The 20,675-nt window shown below is 34.4% G+C and overlaps 1 protein-coding gene across 1 annotated transcript in view; it reads right to left on the bottom strand.

The window, feature by feature from the left end:
* The window catches only part of CDH18 (cadherin 18), a gene marked incomplete at both ends in the record, with an annotated part of 338,110 nt that overhangs the window by 211,176 nt on the left and 106,259 nt on the right, over nt 1–20,675 (bottom strand). The window contains one exon of the mRNA XM_079703309.1: nt 15,123–15,242. Within this exon, the coding sequence (XP_079559435.1) occupies nt 15,123–15,242 (120 nt within the window). The remainder of the gene's footprint in view (nt 1–15,122; nt 15,243–20,675) is intronic.

Raw genomic sequence — 20,675 nt, 5'->3', positions numbered from 1 at the left:
CATGGGATGGGAGCTTCAGCAATTTATGTAAAAGTTAAAAGACAGGCTTATTGCATAAAGTTGTAAGAGTTAGGTACATAAGACCAAAGAAAATGAGAGAGAGGAAAAAATAAATATTCTCAAGACTACAACTTCATTATTCTTTTCTGATTCAGACACTCCACCTCTCTAAATTCAATAAGAGGAAAATGTTTGAAAAATGAAATAATTATGGTAAATTATGGTAATAACATAAAATGAGAGTTATATTAGAAACTCATGTTATTTTGGAAACCACCCTCCATGAATCACATTTTATTTCTATAAATATAGTGTTCTCATGTATATGTCACACAATGTACGAATCATTATGGAAGATATAAAGATGAGTAATGGAAATTCTCAAGGAGTTTGCATTCTAGGAATTCATTTTTCAACTATATACATATTAAATATGTTTTTTTTTATTTTTCAGGAATAGTTTTCTTTGTGATCTTGCAACTCACTAATGACTTTTTTATGATGATCCCCCCAAATACTTAGTTTTCTAACAGCAGTTAGATACTAATTTTCTGTCATTCATTTAAGAAAGATCCTAAACTATAAAGTTACATGACTGACAGTAATAGGAAAATTTTAAAAGGATGTTTATAGAAGAACAAAGATGAGGCACACATCAGAAAGTGTAATAAAAATAACAATTACATAAAATCAAATTTGTAATAAAAAATCATTTTTTTCTGCAGAACTTTTATAGGCATAATTTTGTAGTTAAAGCTAGATAATATATCTCTTGAGTAAAGAAAATTAGAAACATATTTCCAGGTGTAAGTCACTATGTGGGATTTGGTTTGGAGGGCAACAAAAACATAGTTATGTCCACATCTTAAAGGAGTTGTCATAACATCACTTATGTGTAAATCTAAAAACATTAAACTTGTAAAAAACAGGGAGTAAAATGGTGCTTACCAGGGGATGGAGGGGCTGAGGGGATAAGAGTGATCGTCTTTAAGGGTACAAACTTGTAACAAGTAGTAAATAAGCCCTAGAAATCCAATGCACAGTATAGTGAATATAGATAATCCTGTACCATATTTATTTAATATGATATCACTACATTAGCAATCATAATATAATAGATACTAGATAGATAGATAGATAAATAAATAGAAAGAAATAATATTATCCTAATTCAGTCTAGATTTCATTTTAAATATCTAAGATATTTGATTAGGGGAACATCTAAGGAAGTCAACGTGATTGCAGTACGTTTCAGGGGAAGAAATAGCCTCTTAGAATAAATATAAGTATGGACTTATAAAATGGACTTCTTGGGTTGTTAATCCCCATACACTCTGCTGCAGTTCAGGAACTCTTTAGAATTCTTTCCTAAAGAAGACAAAGAGAGGCATGGACATTATACACTACCAAACGTAAGGTAGATAGATAGTGGGAAGCAGCCACAGAGCACAGGGAGATCAGCTCGGTGCTTTGTGACCGCCTGGAGGGGTGGGATGGGGAGGGTGGGAGGGAGGGAGATGCATGAGGGAAGGGATGTGGGAACAGATGTATATGTATGACTGATTCACTTTGTTATAAAGCAGAAACTAATAAAAAAAAAAAGAAGACAAAGCATGACAATATTTCTTTCAGCAAATTGATGATATGACACAGCTTTGAATTACTGGATTGCATTTTCCTCTAAGAGAGGCAATTTTTTTAGCATTGAGATTACCAATTAACATTTTTGTGTGTTATGTACTCAATCATAGGAAAATTATTTGAAAATTTTTGTGCATGTAATTATTATTATTGTTATTATATGAATTAGGGATGGGCTATGAAAGAGAAAAACTGACAAAACATATTCTACTGTGGAATACTCTACTTTCTACAGATATTGTGGGCCATAATTAAATGTTTTAACTTCTTAGTTATTAATAAATATAAAATATTGTTTTGGGGAGAAACTGTATGCAAGTAGATTTTCATATAGAATTATGAAAAATTAATATTGAAATCTATAAAACATTTAAAGAGGCTTTACATCTTTTAACCAAACATACATAATGATCTTCTACAAACATTTTTGCTCATTTTTGAAATGAAATACATCTGAAGTTGAATACTGAGATTAAATACAACCAAAATTGTTGATGTATTTAAATACATCATGCAGACTGAAGAATGTTACAAACTTTGTTTTCAGTTACATCCTAGGAAATGAATTGAGGCCCTCCACTAAGTGCTTTTTTAATAGCTCATTGATGTCTACTACAAGAAGTTAAGAAAAGCTCATTTTTGAGCATCAAAGCTATTATTGGTTAAGACCTAAGCATTTAAGACAATTCACAGTAAGCATGCCACTTTGCCTCATCTAGAGACACTATTCTGAGTTGGGACAGTCATATTTAAGCTAAAAGGCTAGTTATTTTACCTAATTTATTTCCCTTTAAATTACCATTCCACATTTTCTAAAAGCACTTTTCTCTTATTAATTATATCTATAGGGGAGACCTTCAAGATGGTGGAGGAGTAAGAGGTGGAGATCACCTTTCTCCCCACAAATACATCAAAAATTCAATTACATGTGGAACAACTCCTACAGAACACCTACTGAATGCTGGCAGAAGACCTCAGACTTCCCAAAAGGCAAAAAACTCCCCACGTAACTGGGTAGGGCAAAAGAAAAAAAGGAAAAACAGAGACAATATAATAGGGATGGGACCTGCACCTCTAGGAAGGAGCTGTGAAGGAGGAAATGTTTCCACACACCAGGAAGCCCCTTCACTGGCAGAGACAGGGGGTGGGTGGGTGGGGAAGCTTCGGAGCCATGGAGGAGAGTGTAACAACAAGGGTGCCTAAGACAAAGTGGAGAGATTCCCGCACAGAGGATCGTTGCCGACCAGCACTCACTAGCCTGAGAGGCTTGTCTGATCACCCGCAGTGGTGGGTGGGGGCTGGGAGCTGAGGCTTGGGTTTCAGAGGTCAGATCCCAAGGAGAGGACTGGAGTTGGATGCATGAACATAACCTGAAGGGGGCTAGTGTGCCACAGCTGGCCGGGATGGAGTCTGGGAAAAAGTCTGGACCTGCCTCAAGAGACCATTGTTTCAGGATGTGTGAGGAGAGGAGATTCCTTCCCTGTCTGCCCACAGAAGGCAGAGAACTGCCTAAATGAGCTCCAGAGAAGGGTGTGAGCCGTGGCTATAAGCTTCGACCCCAGAGACGGGCATGGAATGCTAATGCTGCTGCTGCAGCCACCAAGAATCCTGTTATCAAGCACAGGTCACTATCCACATGTCCCCTCCCGGGAGCAGGTGCAGCCTGCCACTGCCAGGGTCCCATGATCCAGGGACAACTTCCCCAGGAGAACACACGGCACACTGCAGGTTGCTGCAACGTCATGTTGGCCTCTGCTGCTGCAGGCTCACCCCACATTCCAATTATGACTAGAGTACCCTTCCTTCCCCCCAGCCTGATGAGCCAGAGCACCCTAAACAGCTGCTCCTTTAACACCCTCCTGTCTGGGCGGGAAAGAGACACCCCCAGGTGACTGACATTCAGAGGCAGGGCCAATCCAAAGCTGAAACCCAGGGGCAGGAGAAAGGGAAATTTCTGCCAGCAGCCTCAGGAGCAGCAGATTAAAACCTCACAATCAACTTAATGAACCCTGCATCTGTGGAATACCTGAATATACAATGAATTTTCCCAAAATTGAAGTGGTAGACTTTGGGAGCAACTGTAGACTTGGGGTTTGTTTTCTGTCTCAGATTTGTTTCTGTTTTTTATGTTTATCTTAGTTTAGTTTTTAGTGCTTGTTATCACTGGTGCATTTGATTATTGCTTTAGTTGCTCTCTTCTTTTTTTAATTTTTTTTAAAAAAATATTTTTTTTCTTTTTTCTGTTTTTGTGAGTGTGTATAGGTATGTTTTTTTGTGTGATTTTGTCTCTTTAGGTTTGCTTTTACCATTTGTTCTGGGGTTCTGACTGTTCATTTTTTTATGTTGCTGTTGTTTGTTTGTTTTCTTCTTATGAGTGTGTGTGTATGTTTCTTCCTGTGATTTTGTCTGTTTAGTTATGCTTTTACCATTTGGTTTGGGGTCTTATGTGTTCTTTTTCTTTCCTTTTCTTTCCTTTTCTTTTCTTTTCTTCCTTTTCTTCTGAGCCGTATGGTTGGCAGGGTCTTAGTGCTCTAGCTGGGTGTCAGGCCTGAGCCTCTGAGGTGGGACAGCCAAGTCCAGGACATTGGACCATCAGAGACCACCAGGCCCCACGTAATATCAATCAGCGAGAGCTCTCTCAGAGATCTCCATCTCAACACTAGGACCCAGCACCATCCAATGGCCAGGAAGCTCCAGTGCTGGATGCTCTATGTCAAACTAGCAAGACAGGAACACAAGCCCACCCATTAGTAGAGAGGCTGCCAAAAGTCATACTACGTTTACAAACACCCCAAAACACACCACCAGATGTGGCCATGCGCAACAGAAGGACAAGATTCAGCCCCACCCACCAGAACACAGACACCAGCCCTCTCCACCAGGAAGCCTACACAAGCCACTGAACCAACCTCACCCACTGGTGGCAGACACAAGAAACAATGGGAACTACGAACCTGCAGCCTGAGAAAAGGAGATCCCAAACACAGTAAGTTATGCAAAATGAGAAGACAGAGAACTACACAGCAGATGAAGGAGCAAAGTAAAAGCCAACCAAACAAATGAAGAGGAAAGAGGCAGTCTACCTGAAAAAAATTCAGAGTAATGATAGTAAAGATGATCCAAAATCTTGGAAATAGAATGGAGAAAATACAAGAAAAGCTTAACAAGGACCTAGAAGAACTAAAGAGCAAACAATGATGAACAACACAATAAATGAAATTAAAATTTCTCTAGAAGGAATCAATAACAGAATAATTGAGACAGAAGAACAGATAAGTGACCTGGAAGATAAAATAGTGGAAATAACAGCCTCAGAGCAGAATAAAGAAAAAAGAATGAAAAGAATTGAGGACAGTCTCAGAGACCTCTGGGACAATGTTAAATGCACCAACATTTGAATTATAGAGGTCCTGGAAAAAGAATAGAAAAAGAAAGGGACTGAGAAAATATTTGAAGAGATTATAGTTGAAAACGTCCCAAAGATGGGAAATAATCAATCAACTCCAGGAAGCACAGAGTATCCCATACAAAATAAATCCAAGGAGAAACATGGTGAGACACATATTAATCAAACTATAAAAAATTAAATACAAAGAAAAAGTATTAAAAGCATCAAGGGAAAAACAACAAATAACATACAAGGGAATCTTCATAAGGTTAACAGCTGATCTTTCACCAGAAACTCTGCAAGCCAGAAGGGAGTGGGAGGACATATTTAAAGTGATGAAAGGGGAAAACTTTCAACCAAGATTACTGTACCCAGCAAGGATCTCATTCATATTTGATGGAGAAAATAAAACCTTTACAGACAAACAAAAGTTAAGAGAATTCAGCACCACCAAAACAGCTTTACAGCAAATGCTAAAGGAACTTCTCTAGGCAGGAAACACAAAAGAAGGAAAAGACCTACAATAACAAACCCAAAACAATTAAGAAAATGGGAATAGGAACATACATATCGATAATTACCTTAAATGTAAATGGATTAAATGCTCCAACCAAAAGACAAACACTGGCTGAATGGATACAAAAAGAAAACATGTATATATGCTGTCTACAAGAGACTCACTTCAGACCTAGGGGCAGACTGAAAGTGAGGGGATGGAAAAAAGATATTGCATGCAAACAGAAATCAAAAGAAAGCTGGAGTAACAATTCTCATATCAGACAAAATAGACTTTAAAAAAAGACTATTACAAGAGACAAAGAAGGACATTACATAATGACCAAGGGGTCAATCCAAGAAGAAGATATAACAATTGTAAATATTTGTTTACAATTACAATGAACCCAACATAGGAGCACTTCAATACATAAGACAAATGCTAACAGCCATAAAAGGGGAAATTGACAGTAACACAGGGGACTTTAGGGGACTTTAACACTCCACTTTCACCAACGGACAGATCATCCAAAATGAAAGTAAATAAGGAAACATAGGCTTTAAATGACACTTTAAACAAGATGGATTTAATTGATATTTATAGGAGATTCCATCTAAAAACAACACAGTGCACTTTCTTCTCAAGTGCTCATGGAACATACTCCAGGACAGATCATATCTTGGATCACAAATCAAGCCTTGGTAAACTTAAGAAAATTGAAATTGTATCAAGTATGTTTCCTGACCACAATGCTATGAGACAAGATAGCAATTACAGGAAAAAACAATGTAAAACATAGAAACACATGGAGGCTAAACAATACGCTACTAAATAACCAAGGGATCACGAAGAAATCAAAGAGGAAATCAACAAACACTTAAAAACAAATGAGAATGGAAACACGAAGACCCAAAGCATATGGGATGCAGCAAAAGCAGTTCTAAGGGGGAAGTTTAGAGCAATACAATCCTACCTCAAGAAACAAGAAACACCTCAAATAAACAACCTAACCTTACATCTAAAGCAATTAGAGAAAAAAGAACACAACAACAACAACAAAAAAACAAAGTTAGCAGAAGGAAAGAAATCATAAAGATCAGATCAGAGATAAATGAAAAAGAATTGAAGGAAATGATAGCAAAGATCAACAAAACTAAAAGCTGGTTCTTTGGGAAGATCAACAAAATTGATAAACCATTAGTCAGAACCATCAAGAAAAGAAGGGAGAAGATTTAAATCAACAGAATTAGAAATGAAAAAGAAGTAACAAATGACACTGCAGAAATCTAAAGGATCATGAGAGATTACTAGATGCAACTATATGTCAATACAATGGATAACGTGGTTGAAATGGACAAATTCTTAGAAAAGTAGAACCTTCTAAAACTGAACGAGGAGGAAATAGAAAATATGAACAGACAAATCACAAGCACTGATAATGAGACTGTGACTAAAAATCTTCAAACAAACAAAAGCCCAGGGCAAGATGTCTTCACAGGTGAATTCTATCAAACATTTAGAGAAGAGCTTACACCTACACTTCTCAAAATCTTCTAAAATATAGCAGAGGGAGGGACACTCCCAAACTCATTCTATGAGACCACCATCACCTTGATACCTAAACCAGGCAAGGATGTCACAAAGAAAGAAAACTACAGGCCAATATCACTGATGAACAGAGATGCAAAAATCCTCAACAAAATACTAGCAAACAGAATCCAACAGCACATTAAAAGATCATACACCATGATCAAGTGGGGTTTATTCCAGGAATGCAAGGATTCTTCAATATATGCAAATCAATCAATGTGATACACCATATTAACAACTTGAAGGAGAAAAAACATATGATCATCTCAATAGATGCAGAGAAAGCTTTCGACAAAATTCAACACCCATTTATGATAAAAACTCTGCAGAAAGTAGGCATAGAGGGAAATTTCCTCAACATAATAAAGGCCATATATGACAAACACAGCCAACATCATTCTCAATGGTGAAAAGCTGAAACCATTTCCACTAAGATCAGGAAGAAGACAGGGTTGCCCACTCTCACCACTATTATTCAACATAGATTTGGAAGTTTTAGCTACAGCAATCAGAGAAGAAAAAAAAAAAAAAAAGGAATCCAAATTGGAAAAGAAGTAAAAGTGACACTGTTTGCAGATGATATGACACAATACATAAAGATTCCTAAAGATGCTACCAGAAAACTACTAGAGTTAATCAATGAATTAGGTAAGGTAGCAGGACACAAAGTTAAGCATATAAATCTCTTTCCTTCCTATACATTAATGATGAAAAATCTGAGAGAGAAATTAAGGAAACACTCCCACTTACCATTGCAACAAAAAGAATAAAATACCTAGGAATAAACCTACCTAAGGACACAAAAGACCTGTATGCAGAAAAGTATAAGACCCTGGAGAGATATACCATGTTCTTGGACTGGAAGAATCAACATTGTGGAAATGACTATACTACCCAAAGCAATCTACAGATTCAGTGCAATCCCTATCAAATTACCAATGACATTTTTCACAGAACTAGAGCTAAAAATTTTATAATATGTATGGAAACACAAAACACCCTGAATAGCCAAAGCAATCATTAGAAAGAAAAACTCAGTGGGAAGAATCAGGCACCCTGACTTCAGACTGTACTACAAAGCTACAGTAATCAAGAAACTATGGTTCTGGCACCAAAACAGAAATACAGATCAATGGAACAGGATAGAAAGCCCAGAGATAAACCTATGCACATATGGTCACCTTATCTTTGATAAAGGAGACAAGAATATACAATGGAGAAAAGACAGCCTCTTCAATAAGTAGTGCTGGGAAAATTGGACAGCTACATGTAAAAGAATGAAGTTAGAACACTCCTTAACACTATATACAAAAATAAACTCAAAATGGATTAAAGACCTAAATGTAAGGCCAAACACTATAAAACTGTTAGAGGAAAACATAGGCAGAACACTCTATGACATAAATCACAGCAAGATCCTTTTTGACCCACCTCCTAGAGAAAAGGATATAAAAACAAAAATAAACAAATGGAACCTAATGAAACTTAAAAACTTTTGCACAGCTAAGGAAACCATAAACAAGACCAAAAGACAATCCTCAGAATGGGAGAAAATATTTGCAAATGAGGCAACTGACAAAGGAATAATCCACAAAATATACAAGCAGCTCATGCAGCTCAATATCAAAAAAAATCAAACAACCCAATCCAAAAATGGGCAGAAGATATAAATAGACATTTCTCCAAAGAAGATATACACATTGCCAACAAATACATGAAAGGATGCTCAACGTCACTAATCATTAGTGAAATTCAAATCAAAACCATAATAAGATATCTTCTCACACTGGTCAGAATGGCCATCATCAAAAAATCTACAAACAATAAAAGCTGGAGAGGATGTGGAGATAAGGGAACACTCTTGCACTGTTGGTGGGAATGTAAATTGATATAGCCACTATGGAGGTCCCTTAAAAAACTAAAAATAGAACTACCATATGACCCAGCAATCCCACTACTGGGCATATACCCTGAGAAAACCATAATTCAAAAAGAGATATGTACCACGATATTCACTGCAGCACTATTTACAATAGCTGGGACATGGAAGCAACCTAAGTGTCCATCGACAGATGAATGGATAAAGAAGACACATGTATACAATGGACTATTACTCATCCATAAAAAGAAATGAAATTGAGTTATTTGTAGTAAGTTGGATGGACCTAGAGTCTGTCATACAGAGTAAAGTAAGTCAGAAAGTGAGAAGCCAATACTGTATGCTAACACATATATATGGAATCTAAAAAAAAAAAAAAAAAAGAAAATGTTTCTGATGAACCTAGTGGCAGGACAGGAATAAAGATGCAGACATAGAGACTGGACTTGAGGATATGGGGAGGGAGAAGGGTAAGCTGGGCCGAAGTGAGAGAGTAGCATTGATATATATGCAACAGCAAATGTAAAATCGTTAGTGGGAAGCAGCTGCATAACACAGCGATGTCAGTTTGGTGCTTTGTGACCGACCACCTAGTGGTGTGGGATAGGGAGGGTGGGAAGGAGGCTCAACAGAGAAGGGATATGGGGATATATGTATACATATAGCTGATTCACAGCAGAAACTAACACAACATTATAAAGCAATTATACTCCAAGAAACATCTTTAAAAAAAGACTAGATTAATAATTTCAGTGGAGAATTAAAAGTGATAAAAAAGGAAAATTTAAAACTGAATAAAAAAATTACAATAAGCAAGAAAAAATTATATTTATAAAGACAACTTTCTTTGAAATTTCAGAAAAGGAATTTACCTAAGATTTAATAGTGGAACTCTTACTTTTTAAAATTTTGTGTGGTTATTTGGACTAAAAAAAAATCTTCCAAATGAAATATTTTTTTTTTTTCTACTTTAGATGGACTCTTTCAAACTCATCATGGTGAACTATATAGTAATTTTGGAAATTCTTGTCAATGTTAAAGGAAAGAGAGCAAAATGAGATAACCTTACTGAGTACCTATGTTTTTCCAATGACTGGATTAAGTAACAGCATTGCATTACCCTCCTCACTGGAATCAGCATTATCATTATAAATATATATACAAGGAAACTAGAACATAAAATTTAAGTAACTTGATCAATTTACTATGATACTAAGTACATCCTAAGATTTGACCATGAAGTATTCCCAAGTCATTTTGGAATAACCCTTGGTATTTTGGAAAAAATAATAAATATGAATTACTTTACTATACTAATTAAACTATAACATGACAAAATATTTGTTTTCATAGGAAGGCCAATTAAATATTTATTTATTATATTTACAATAATGCCTTTATAAAATAAGTAGTAATATTATTTGTGCCTTTAGAACCAATAGGCATCTCTAGGTGTAGTGCATTTTATTTGATGTCAACTGCCCTGTTCCCTGTGGAATGCATGTCATTAATGCAGAAAAGTTTGACAGACAAGAGATTTGAAACCCAATGTCTACACTTTTTTAACATCATGTCTCAGAAACATTCAAGTACTAAAGTGAAATAGAAGTGTTGAAAAAACTCTGGTATGTTCTTTGTATCAATATATAATTAAAAGGTAGTCTTTCTAGTCTTACTATTCATATGTATCTGAAAATTAAATGTAGAATGTATCAACAGAAATGTTTTAAGCTACTATATTTTATAATTAAATATTCATTTTAAATAAATAAAAATTAATAAAGATTGTATGAAAAATGATTCACAATTTAAAATATAAGTGCATCTATATTAAACTGCATAAATGTTTCTATAGTCTTTATTAGGTGTGTGGCAAAAAACCACTATGAGTGCCATTTATGCAGAATCCATCATTGACTATCACTGATTTATGTTTCTTATTAATTATGGTCAAAAGAGCTGGTATTCACCACTGCTAGCACTGTAAGCTGTTGTAAATAAAGAATAAATCGGATTTTGTAAACCTGCATACCCTGTTTTCCCTGACATCAGGTCTTAATCCAGGTTTTCATGTTTCCTGAATTGACCATAAGGAAGATTCAACACATTTCCATGTGAAATAGGTACAGGCATACTTTAACATATATGTACCAGCTAAAATAACAAGAAGTAATTCATAAGTTGTGGACTATGAAACAGCTAGTGGAGAAAATCATCAAGTGGATATAAATACCACGACCATTAAAAGATATGCATTCTCATTTAAAAACCTCATACCTGCCCTTTGTGAATCCTCCATTCTAAGACCCTGGAAAGAAACATGGTAGGTTTCTGGTTTTGTCTTCGACATAAGTCAAGGGAAGTAGTTATTTTATAACAACTCAATCATCAAGCTTCTATTATCACCTCCTGACCTAAATTTTCTAGTTTCTAAAGAAGCAAAGAGTTCTTGTACCTATAGATTTATTTTTAAAGCAGTTGACAGTGTATTAACTGGAGTATAATTGAGATTTGAGTTGTGTTAATAAACAACCATAAGCCCAGATTTCTCTTCACTTCAGTTCTCTAACCACTTCATATGGCTTTCTTACTCAGCTGCCTTCCTCAAATTACCTTGCTTAGGGTTAGTAGTTTTCATGAACATTGAAATGTTTCCTCCATATAACTTTAAAAGTGTTTTCTTGCTGAATTAAAATGAATATATTTAAGTAGAATTATCCTCATAAAGCCTACATTAACACGATTTCTACATGGATCTGGCCGGAAATATTATATGTCTTTTACAATTCATTATCATCTGAGTTATTTTTTCATAGTCTTCTGTATCTTTCAAATAGTAGTTAATGTTAAATCACTCATTAATGGGTATTCCTCTTTTGTTGTTATACATTAAACAAACATCATGAAATAGTCTCTGCAACAAAACTTATTTGAAACAATAAGTTATTCACAAGATTTATGTTTCATCATATTGATTAATGGGATACCAGTAGAAAACAATACATACCTTATTAAACAAATTGTGTATAGTACAGTGACTCAAGAGCCACAAAATTATTTTCTCTGGATACAGCAATTCAAACATAGTTAATATAATAGGAAGCAAGGCCTCACTGGCAGCTTGTCATTGGAAAATCAGGTTAAGTACCAAGATGTACCTTTTAACATGATAGAAACAAGGCAATCCAAAGTCCTGATCTTAACCATAATCACTCACAGCTCTATTTGGGCACAAAATTTCTGAGTTATTATAAGTCGTCTTCATCAAAAGTACTAATTGGAAACGTTATCATACAGTCATGTCAAATGAGAGGATAGAATTAAAGTATTATTATTAAAATGTACATTTTTAAGTAACTACTATCCCAACATTTATTATATAACATCTCATCTATAACAACTGATTCCTTAGTTCTAAGTATGTTTGTATTTTATTCCAGTTATCTGAGGCACAATTTTCACTAAATTCATTAGTTCTAAGGATGTTTAATTGCATTGTAAGAGGTCTTTTAAGCTTAAATTACCAAAAAAGTCTTAGCTTTGAAGAGAATACTCAGCATTTTGTTTTCTAATCGCTCTTAGCACTTTCTACTGACAACAAGCTAAGATATTTGCATATTTAAACAATCTTTGTATTAGAGTATATATCCATAGACTCCCATGATGCTTCAGACAATACAATATTGAAATTAAAACATCAACGTGGAGACATACACTTCATTCAATAAATCATTTTGCTTAAAGAAAGGAAGAAAAAAAATGTAGGAGCAAAGATCATTTCAATAGAACAGTACCTGAATAGCAGCCTATTTATATTTCAGATAATTATTTTTGTTTTCTGAAGTACTTAATTAACCCATAATAAATATGTACAACCAAATATAATTTTTATTTGAATATTGTGTTTGATGTATTTGCTTCACTAAAACACAAGCTACAGCAGAGTCTAACACTAGTCAAATCTTGTCCTCAATGGCCTGTTTTCTTTGTCCAAAGTAAATATGCAAGCACACACACACACACCTACCTGCATGTGCTCACACCAACACATGCAAACACTCAGACAGATAACTCAAACATACACTAACACAAAGAATTTGGTATTTGGTATTAAAGGAGATCAAGAAGTGTGTGGAAAGTCTTAAAATCCATATAAGATGGCTATACCCTAGCCATGTTCAATTAAGTAAATATAATATTTATGTATAAATAAAAAATTGGCTTTCTATAAGGACAGTTGAGTAAATCCATGTATGTGTGCACGTGTGTGCATGTATGAACATGTGTTTTTGTGTGTGCAATCCTAAAACAAGGTAACTGGAACGGTCTCCTCATTTCTTTCCTTCAGGAAGATACATATTTAAAGTGAGAAATACACATCTTTCATATAAAAAAGAACCATGGTTATTGGGAAAGTACCACAAAATGAGCAATGCTATTATCAAATAATGATTTGGCTTAAGATTTTCTATCACTACAATGGCTACCATATTACAATATATAAGTGCATTAAATCAACATTTTGTAACCCTGAAATTTACAGTGTTATATGTCAAATACACCTCAATAAAAAATATTTTCAATTAATTTAATAGTCTCCTACCAAAACAACATGTACACATATATATGTATATGTATATATATATATATATATATGTATACACATATCTATACATGTATAGATGTGTGTGCATATATATATATATATATATATATATATATATATATATATATATATATATATAATTTTTGTCCCAGAATTTTGATTATTCGGTTAATAAACAATTTTACTTCTAACTATTCAGTAATAGCTTAGTACTACAAGAACTTATATATCTCATACTCACTTTAGGTTAGATTATGTTGTTTATTTCTATTATCTCCCAACTCTTATTTTTTATTTCACTTAATTAAATATTATAATTCATTTTATAATTTTAATGTATATAATATGTAGAGATATATGTGTATATTCTTTATTTACATATCTATATACACCTTTTTCATTCTTTTCTTCTTAAGTTATAGAAATGTAAGGGGTTAAGCAGTATGTCTGAGATCTCTTCCTGTCCAGTGTACTTTGTGTTGGAGTGCACCAGGGAAAGAGAGAAGACACCTTCTTGTAAACATGATAATGACAATCCTCCTAGCAATCTAATGGCATTAACTATTCGAATATGATTGTCCATAGCATCATTTTGGTTGATGTACCTCACAGACTGAGACAATGGTTAATAAACTGTAATCTGTAGATGTACTGAGCAGGGTTCCCTGAAAATCTGTTGTACGCTATGTAACAGTATGAGGATAAGGGGATATTTATGACCAAATATGACTCTTCTGTGTTACTTATGTGGCAGTGCCCTTTACTCAAAGATCCCACATGTTAACTTGATTCAGAATTCATCTCACATGACCAGAAAGGATCCAGGAAGCTGCTGGAACATCCTGGACCTCTCTGCTCCATCTGTGTCTCCTGATTATATACGTTCTTGCAACTGATTATTAAACTTGAAACATTTCATACTGAACATTTTGCTATATTAAAAATGGGTTTATATTTAGTTTTAGCCAAGTTTCTATTTACAAATTGTTTGCCAATAAGGCCATACGTTTTTGTGGTTTTTAGACTATGATGCTATAATATAGCCCTAAAATGAATTTTTGAGTATCCTTCATTTTCATTTTGGCATCACATAATATAATATGATATGATTATTTCGGCTACAGAAAAGAGAAGAAGTGGAGCAGAATTCATATTCTTCCTTAACAAATGCTTATATACGTTTGGCTTTATTCTCAGTTAATTTGTTTTACGTAACACAATACTTGAGGGCTGAAGCGTTATGCAACCTCTGTTTTAAATAGCATTTATTTAAATGTCACAGAAATATGCAAAGATAAGACGCATTTTACTGGCATGGATATAAGTGATGGATAATTAAATATTAAGGAGAACAGTTAATTTATCTTCTATTATTCAATCACATTGTTTTAGAAAAAGCGAGGGAATTTTTTAATGTGCTAAAATAACAATGTCTAATGTAGAAGAGTACACAGACATGAAAATATTGCTTTCTTTTAGTGTAACATGCATCTTCACACAAATTATACATAAAAACACTAACCTGTTTTAGGGTCTACAGAGAAGTAGGGCTGTCCCTGGAGAATGCTGTAAACCACCCGAGCACTGTTTCCATAGGTAGGGTCATCTGCATCAGTGGCTGTCACCTGTAGAACAGAGGTACCTGTGCATTCAGGAAAACAAATTTTAGTGTGTGATGGCATTAAACACATGATTAATTTGTACACAGAAAAAGGTAATGCTGAAATACTTATGGAGAGTGATAATTTCTTGTATTTCTTAGATTTATCTCTCAAACACGGTCTCTGCTTTCTTTCCGTGCCACTAATTGTCCTAAATGAGAGCCCAGAATGGAGTGTTTGGTTTCAGATAGTTTAATGTGATTCTTTATATGCTGATACCATTATAAAGGGTCTCTTTTAACCCTCACATAATCAGTGTCGGGTTAGGTCAATGCTCAAGAATCAAATAGGTGTTAACTGGGGATAAAAATCAAAAGTATTTTGAAAGTGTACAGTTGACTATTGAACAATGCTGGGGGAACTGACAATTTTCAGTTTTTAATTTTAGTAGTTAAGTCTATAATTTAGGTCTGACACACCTACTAAGGGTCTAATATCTACTTAACTACAAAGTTTTTACTTCTATGTTGGAATTCAGACACAACTTTAAGCAAAACTTTTTCTGTACCTTCAAAGGATCCTAGAAAAGTTAATAGACTTAGTATGCCAAGTTCATTTGACAATCCTTATTAGTAGAACATAAATGTACAGTTGACCCTCCATTTATATGTTTCCACATCCACGAATGCAACGAACTGCTGATTGTGTACTATGTTATGATCTGCTGTGGTTGAATTTCTGGATATGGATCCCACAGATATGGCTATGGAGGGCCAGCTATGGGACTTGAGTATCTGCAGGTCTGGTGTCCACGGGGGTCCTGGAACCAATTCCCTGCAGATACTGAGGGATGACTGTATATAGATTTTTAATAAAATGCTATGATTTTGGCCTCTAAATAGTATTTTTACATTGAGATGCTAAGCAAAAATATAACTAGTAATTATGCACAGTCAAAAGAAAAGGACTGTTTTATACTTAAGAGAAATTTCTAATTGTGGATAATAAAACATAATGGTGACACCAAATTCTGGCAGGAAATTAGGCCTCTCATACACTGCTAGTGGAAATGTAATTTTATAAAATTCTTAAATAAACAAACATACATTTACCATACAATCCAGCAAATTGTACTCTTGAGCATTTATGCTAAAGTAATAAAAATATACACTCACATAAAAGCCTATTTACAACTATTCACAGCAACATTATTCTTAGTAGCACCAAACTGGAAGAAGCCCAGATATCCTTCAACGGGAAAATGGTTAAAACAACCATGGTACACTATTACTATGGAATACTACTTAGCAATAAAAATGAACAGAATATTAATATAGGCACTAACCTGGATAAAATCTTCAGGGAATCATACCCAGGAGGGGAAAAGACAATCCTCAAAGGCTATATAATCTATGATTCCATTAATTTAACATTCTTGAAGTGATGCAATTTTAAAAATGGATGACAGATTAGTAGTTGCTGGAGTTTGGGAAAGAAGGAGTGGAAAGGGGTGTGTTTGGTCATAAAAGGGCAATATGAGAGATAATGATGATGCTGGAATTGTTCAGTATTTTGATTAAGGATACGTGCGAACTAAACACATACATACACACACAGGTAAAACTAGGGAAATCAAAATAAAATTGGTAAATAATTTCAATAACCTGGTTATGATATTGTTTTATATTGGATATTTTGCAGGATGTTAGCATGGGGTAAAACTGGGTAAAGGGTACAAGAAATCTATATCGTTTCTCATGAGTGCATGTGAATCTATGATGACCTCAAATTTTATAGTTTAAAATCTATATCTTCTTGCTTCACTGTTCGTCCATTCTTAGAGAGCCTTATTTGGGCTTGTATGTGTACCATAATTTTTCTCATTATATCACTATGATTGCTGTCTTGATAAACTTTCCAGAGCTAATCACCCGTAGACTACCTCTTCCATGACTAAATATAATAATTACTATAGAACATTAAAGACTTCTTCTGTGACGTCTCAACACCTGTTCCATACCCATATTCATCTCTCCAGCTTGTTCAGAGAATACCAGTAGGTAGATATTTACCCAAAAATGTTGGTTTAGGAGGGAAGCATTTTCATTTGGTACCTCATTGAAGAAGTTAAAATCTGTAGTAGGTACCTACATCAGCCTCTAAAATGTGTAAAAAAGCCCATACTATGGTTAAAATGTTATAAAATTATACCAGTCAAGTATTTGAACTTATAGGAAAAATGCTGATCATACAGGGCATACAAGAATTACTAGGATTCAAAAAACAAACAAACAAACAAACAAACAAAAAAGCAGTATAGATAGAAAGCAGTAAAATAATGGCCATCTTTTAAGAAACCACAGTTATAAAATGCTCAGGTTTTAAAACTTGCTGTGGTCTTACAATAGTGATTTAGGTCTAAATAATTTTAATGTCTATACTGTAGCCCCAAAGTAACCATTCCATGAAGAAAACTGGGAAAGGCAAAGAGTGCAAGATCACACATCATTTACTGTGACAGGCTGGACCATCAGAGGAAAGAAAGAGTGCTCTTCTTGGCTTGAGCTGTCTTTAAAAGCCCAGGCTTGTTAAGTGAAAGCTGAGATGCATGAGTGGAGTGACAAATGAAATAAACAAAAAGGAGAAAAGGAGGAAGAAAAGAAATAAAAGTAGTATGGTGGTGTTGACTAAGTGATGGTTTAAAGTACCAAAAAGAAGTGGGCAGAACAGAAAAGAGTTCCAGAGGAGAGAAAGAAAATATACTAACTCTCTAACTACCGTGGTCAAAAAGTATGGTCATTATCAATCACAAACACCTCTGTACCGTTGGTCTCAAGGGTAGTGGTCAATTCTATTTGTGTGTAAAGCAAAGAACAGTAAATTATCTCTATCGATGTTTTTGGTGACATCTGAAGGTATCAGTCTGCCACTTTGAGTAAACAGATTGCTGGTTGAAGGGAGCATAGGTATATGCACAGCACAACTCAACCAAAAATCAACCTGCCCCAGAATACAGAAGGAGTGAGTTAAATAGCATGGGTGGAAAATAAATTGTTCAAAGATTACCTACCAAGGAGTTCTAAACCAAAAGGAAAACATTATACTTATTTTATTTTCTTGTTTATTTGAAGGTTTGATGGGAACATTTTAAGAACCATTGGTGCTTTTGGAAGTTCTTTTACATTAAGGAAAAAATGGCTTTTTAAAATTAGAAATATATAAATAATAAAAACATAAAACGCCTTAGGGTGTGTTTTATGAGTTGGATTGTTTTCCCTCAAAGTTCATATGTTGAATTTCTGAACTCCAGTTCTTTAAGAGGTGATTTTATTAGGAAATAGGGTCATTATAGATGTAATTAATTAAGATGAAGTCACACTGCAGTAGTTTGGGCCCTACCCTAATATGACTGGTGTCCTTATAAAAACAGGCAATTTAGAGGGAGACAGACACACACACACACACACACACACATACACACACAGGAAGTACATTATGTGAAGATGAAGGCAGAGATCAAGATGATACTTGCACAAGCCAAGGTAAGTCAAAGACTGCCAGCAAAGCACTAGAAGCTGGAGGAGAGAGTTGGAACAGATGCTTCCCCAGTGCTTGAAGAGGGAACATGGCCCTGCTGATACCTTGACCTCAGGAATCTAGCTTCAGGAACAGTGATACAATAAACTTGTGTTGTTTAAGCTACCGAGTTTGTGATCCTTTGGTGCAAGCAACACTAGCAAACTGATACATTGTGCTATGGCTGCAGTGGAAGGAAGTGACATTTATTCTCAGAATTTATGGTTGTTCTTTGACTCTGGACAAGAGTCTGAAGTTACAGGCCAAGAAAAAAATGATTGATAATATCCTAGACTATTTGATGCCAGATACATCAAAAAGGAGATAAAATCAAAAGTTAATCTTACAAGTAAATAAAATTAAATTAGGTAGGAATTAATGGTATTTGATTTTTTTCTGAATATTAGGCATTACTAGTGATCCACCTATTAGCATTCTAAGTAAATTAATTAGTTACATTGGTCATTTTAATAAAGACTTTTTTTATTCCTGGTTAAAAGTTTAAGTGAAAAATAAATTATCGGTATGGATATATCTATGCCTGAGAAAAGTATCCCACATTGGACAATTCAATTCCTTTATTAATGCTATGGGTCTTAACTGTGTACATAATAGAAAAGAGAAAATTATTATCCTCTAAAGTGCTAGATTTCCAAAGAAAAAGATGTAAAGATACCTAAAAGTCCATTATTCCACTAAAATATTAAAATAAGAATCTAATTTTCTCTGGAAATTATTATATGGATTTGGTCAATAGGTATTAAATCAACAGTCCCTTCCCTACATAACTGGCTTCCAATCAAAGAAAACCTTTAAAAGGCTATATAAGCATTTTTAAAAAAAATTTTTACAACTGTTTTCATTAAAAACAATAACCACAGAAACATTGCATCTTAAAGTTTCATCAGCTATTTAGTGTACAATATTTTCACGTTAAATATTTCCTACGGTGCACACTTAGCTAATCCCGTGCTGGGGATTAGAGCCTCTCAGGTGATGTTTGAAACAAATCTGAAAAGATTCAAGTACATACAAAAGCTTTCAAGATCTCTTTTCTACAATAAAACTTGTCTTGTTTCCTTTTGGGACTGCCCTGTGTCAGTCTTTCCATGTGGTTTCTTTTTGTACTACTGTTTTATAAACAGCATACATTTTGTAACATTACATATCAATGAGAAACAAAGGGGACTTTCCTGAAAGTCTCAGAAGATCAATTTGAAATATTTAATAAGGCATTTTAGTACCAAACAAATATTCTCTGGGATTGCAAATCATTATGCATGACTTGTCAGGGTTCACAGCTCTGTTAAAATCTCAAGTGAATTAACATTGAGCAAGAACTCTAAGTAAAAATAAGCTGGAGATTTATGAAGGCTGAGAGTATCTCTCTGAAGGAATCTCTTAGGGCTTAATTCCCAGAAGATTTTTCCAGGGACTGTGAAAAAGTAATAGTCATCAAGGTACAACTTAAATTTCATTCCTCACAGGAGGACTGTAATTTCACCAACAGAGAAATAGCACAGTATTCCAGTCATCATGTAATTTTATAAAGCCTTGAGTATTCACACAAGAGTCACTGGATTAAAAAAAATCCTCTGCAAGTACACTTATGAAACATCTGGGTAACACAGCAGAATTCACTATTCTAATTGTATATTTTCAATAACAGCTATTGTTAGTTTCTGTGTTCTTTCAATTAGATCCTTTTTATGGAACTACCAAATGTGAGATTTGACATTACTCAAGTAAACATTTTATCATATTCCATAAATGAAAAAATTAAGGAAAAAATATGTATTTAGTGCCAGTAATGTGGGATCCCTCTGCTATATGTCATTTAATTTAATAATAAGATAAATCTATTGAGAAAATTACACCCAATGCCATTTTACAGATGG

This window comes from Hyperoodon ampullatus (assembly GCF_949752795.1).
Source record: "Hyperoodon ampullatus genome assembly, chromosome: 4".
Classification (NCBI taxonomy): Eukaryota; Metazoa; Chordata; class Mammalia; order Artiodactyla; family Ziphiidae; genus Hyperoodon; species Hyperoodon ampullatus.
Note: the sequence above shows the minus strand (reverse complement) of the source record. Positions and strands in the feature narration are given on the sequence as shown.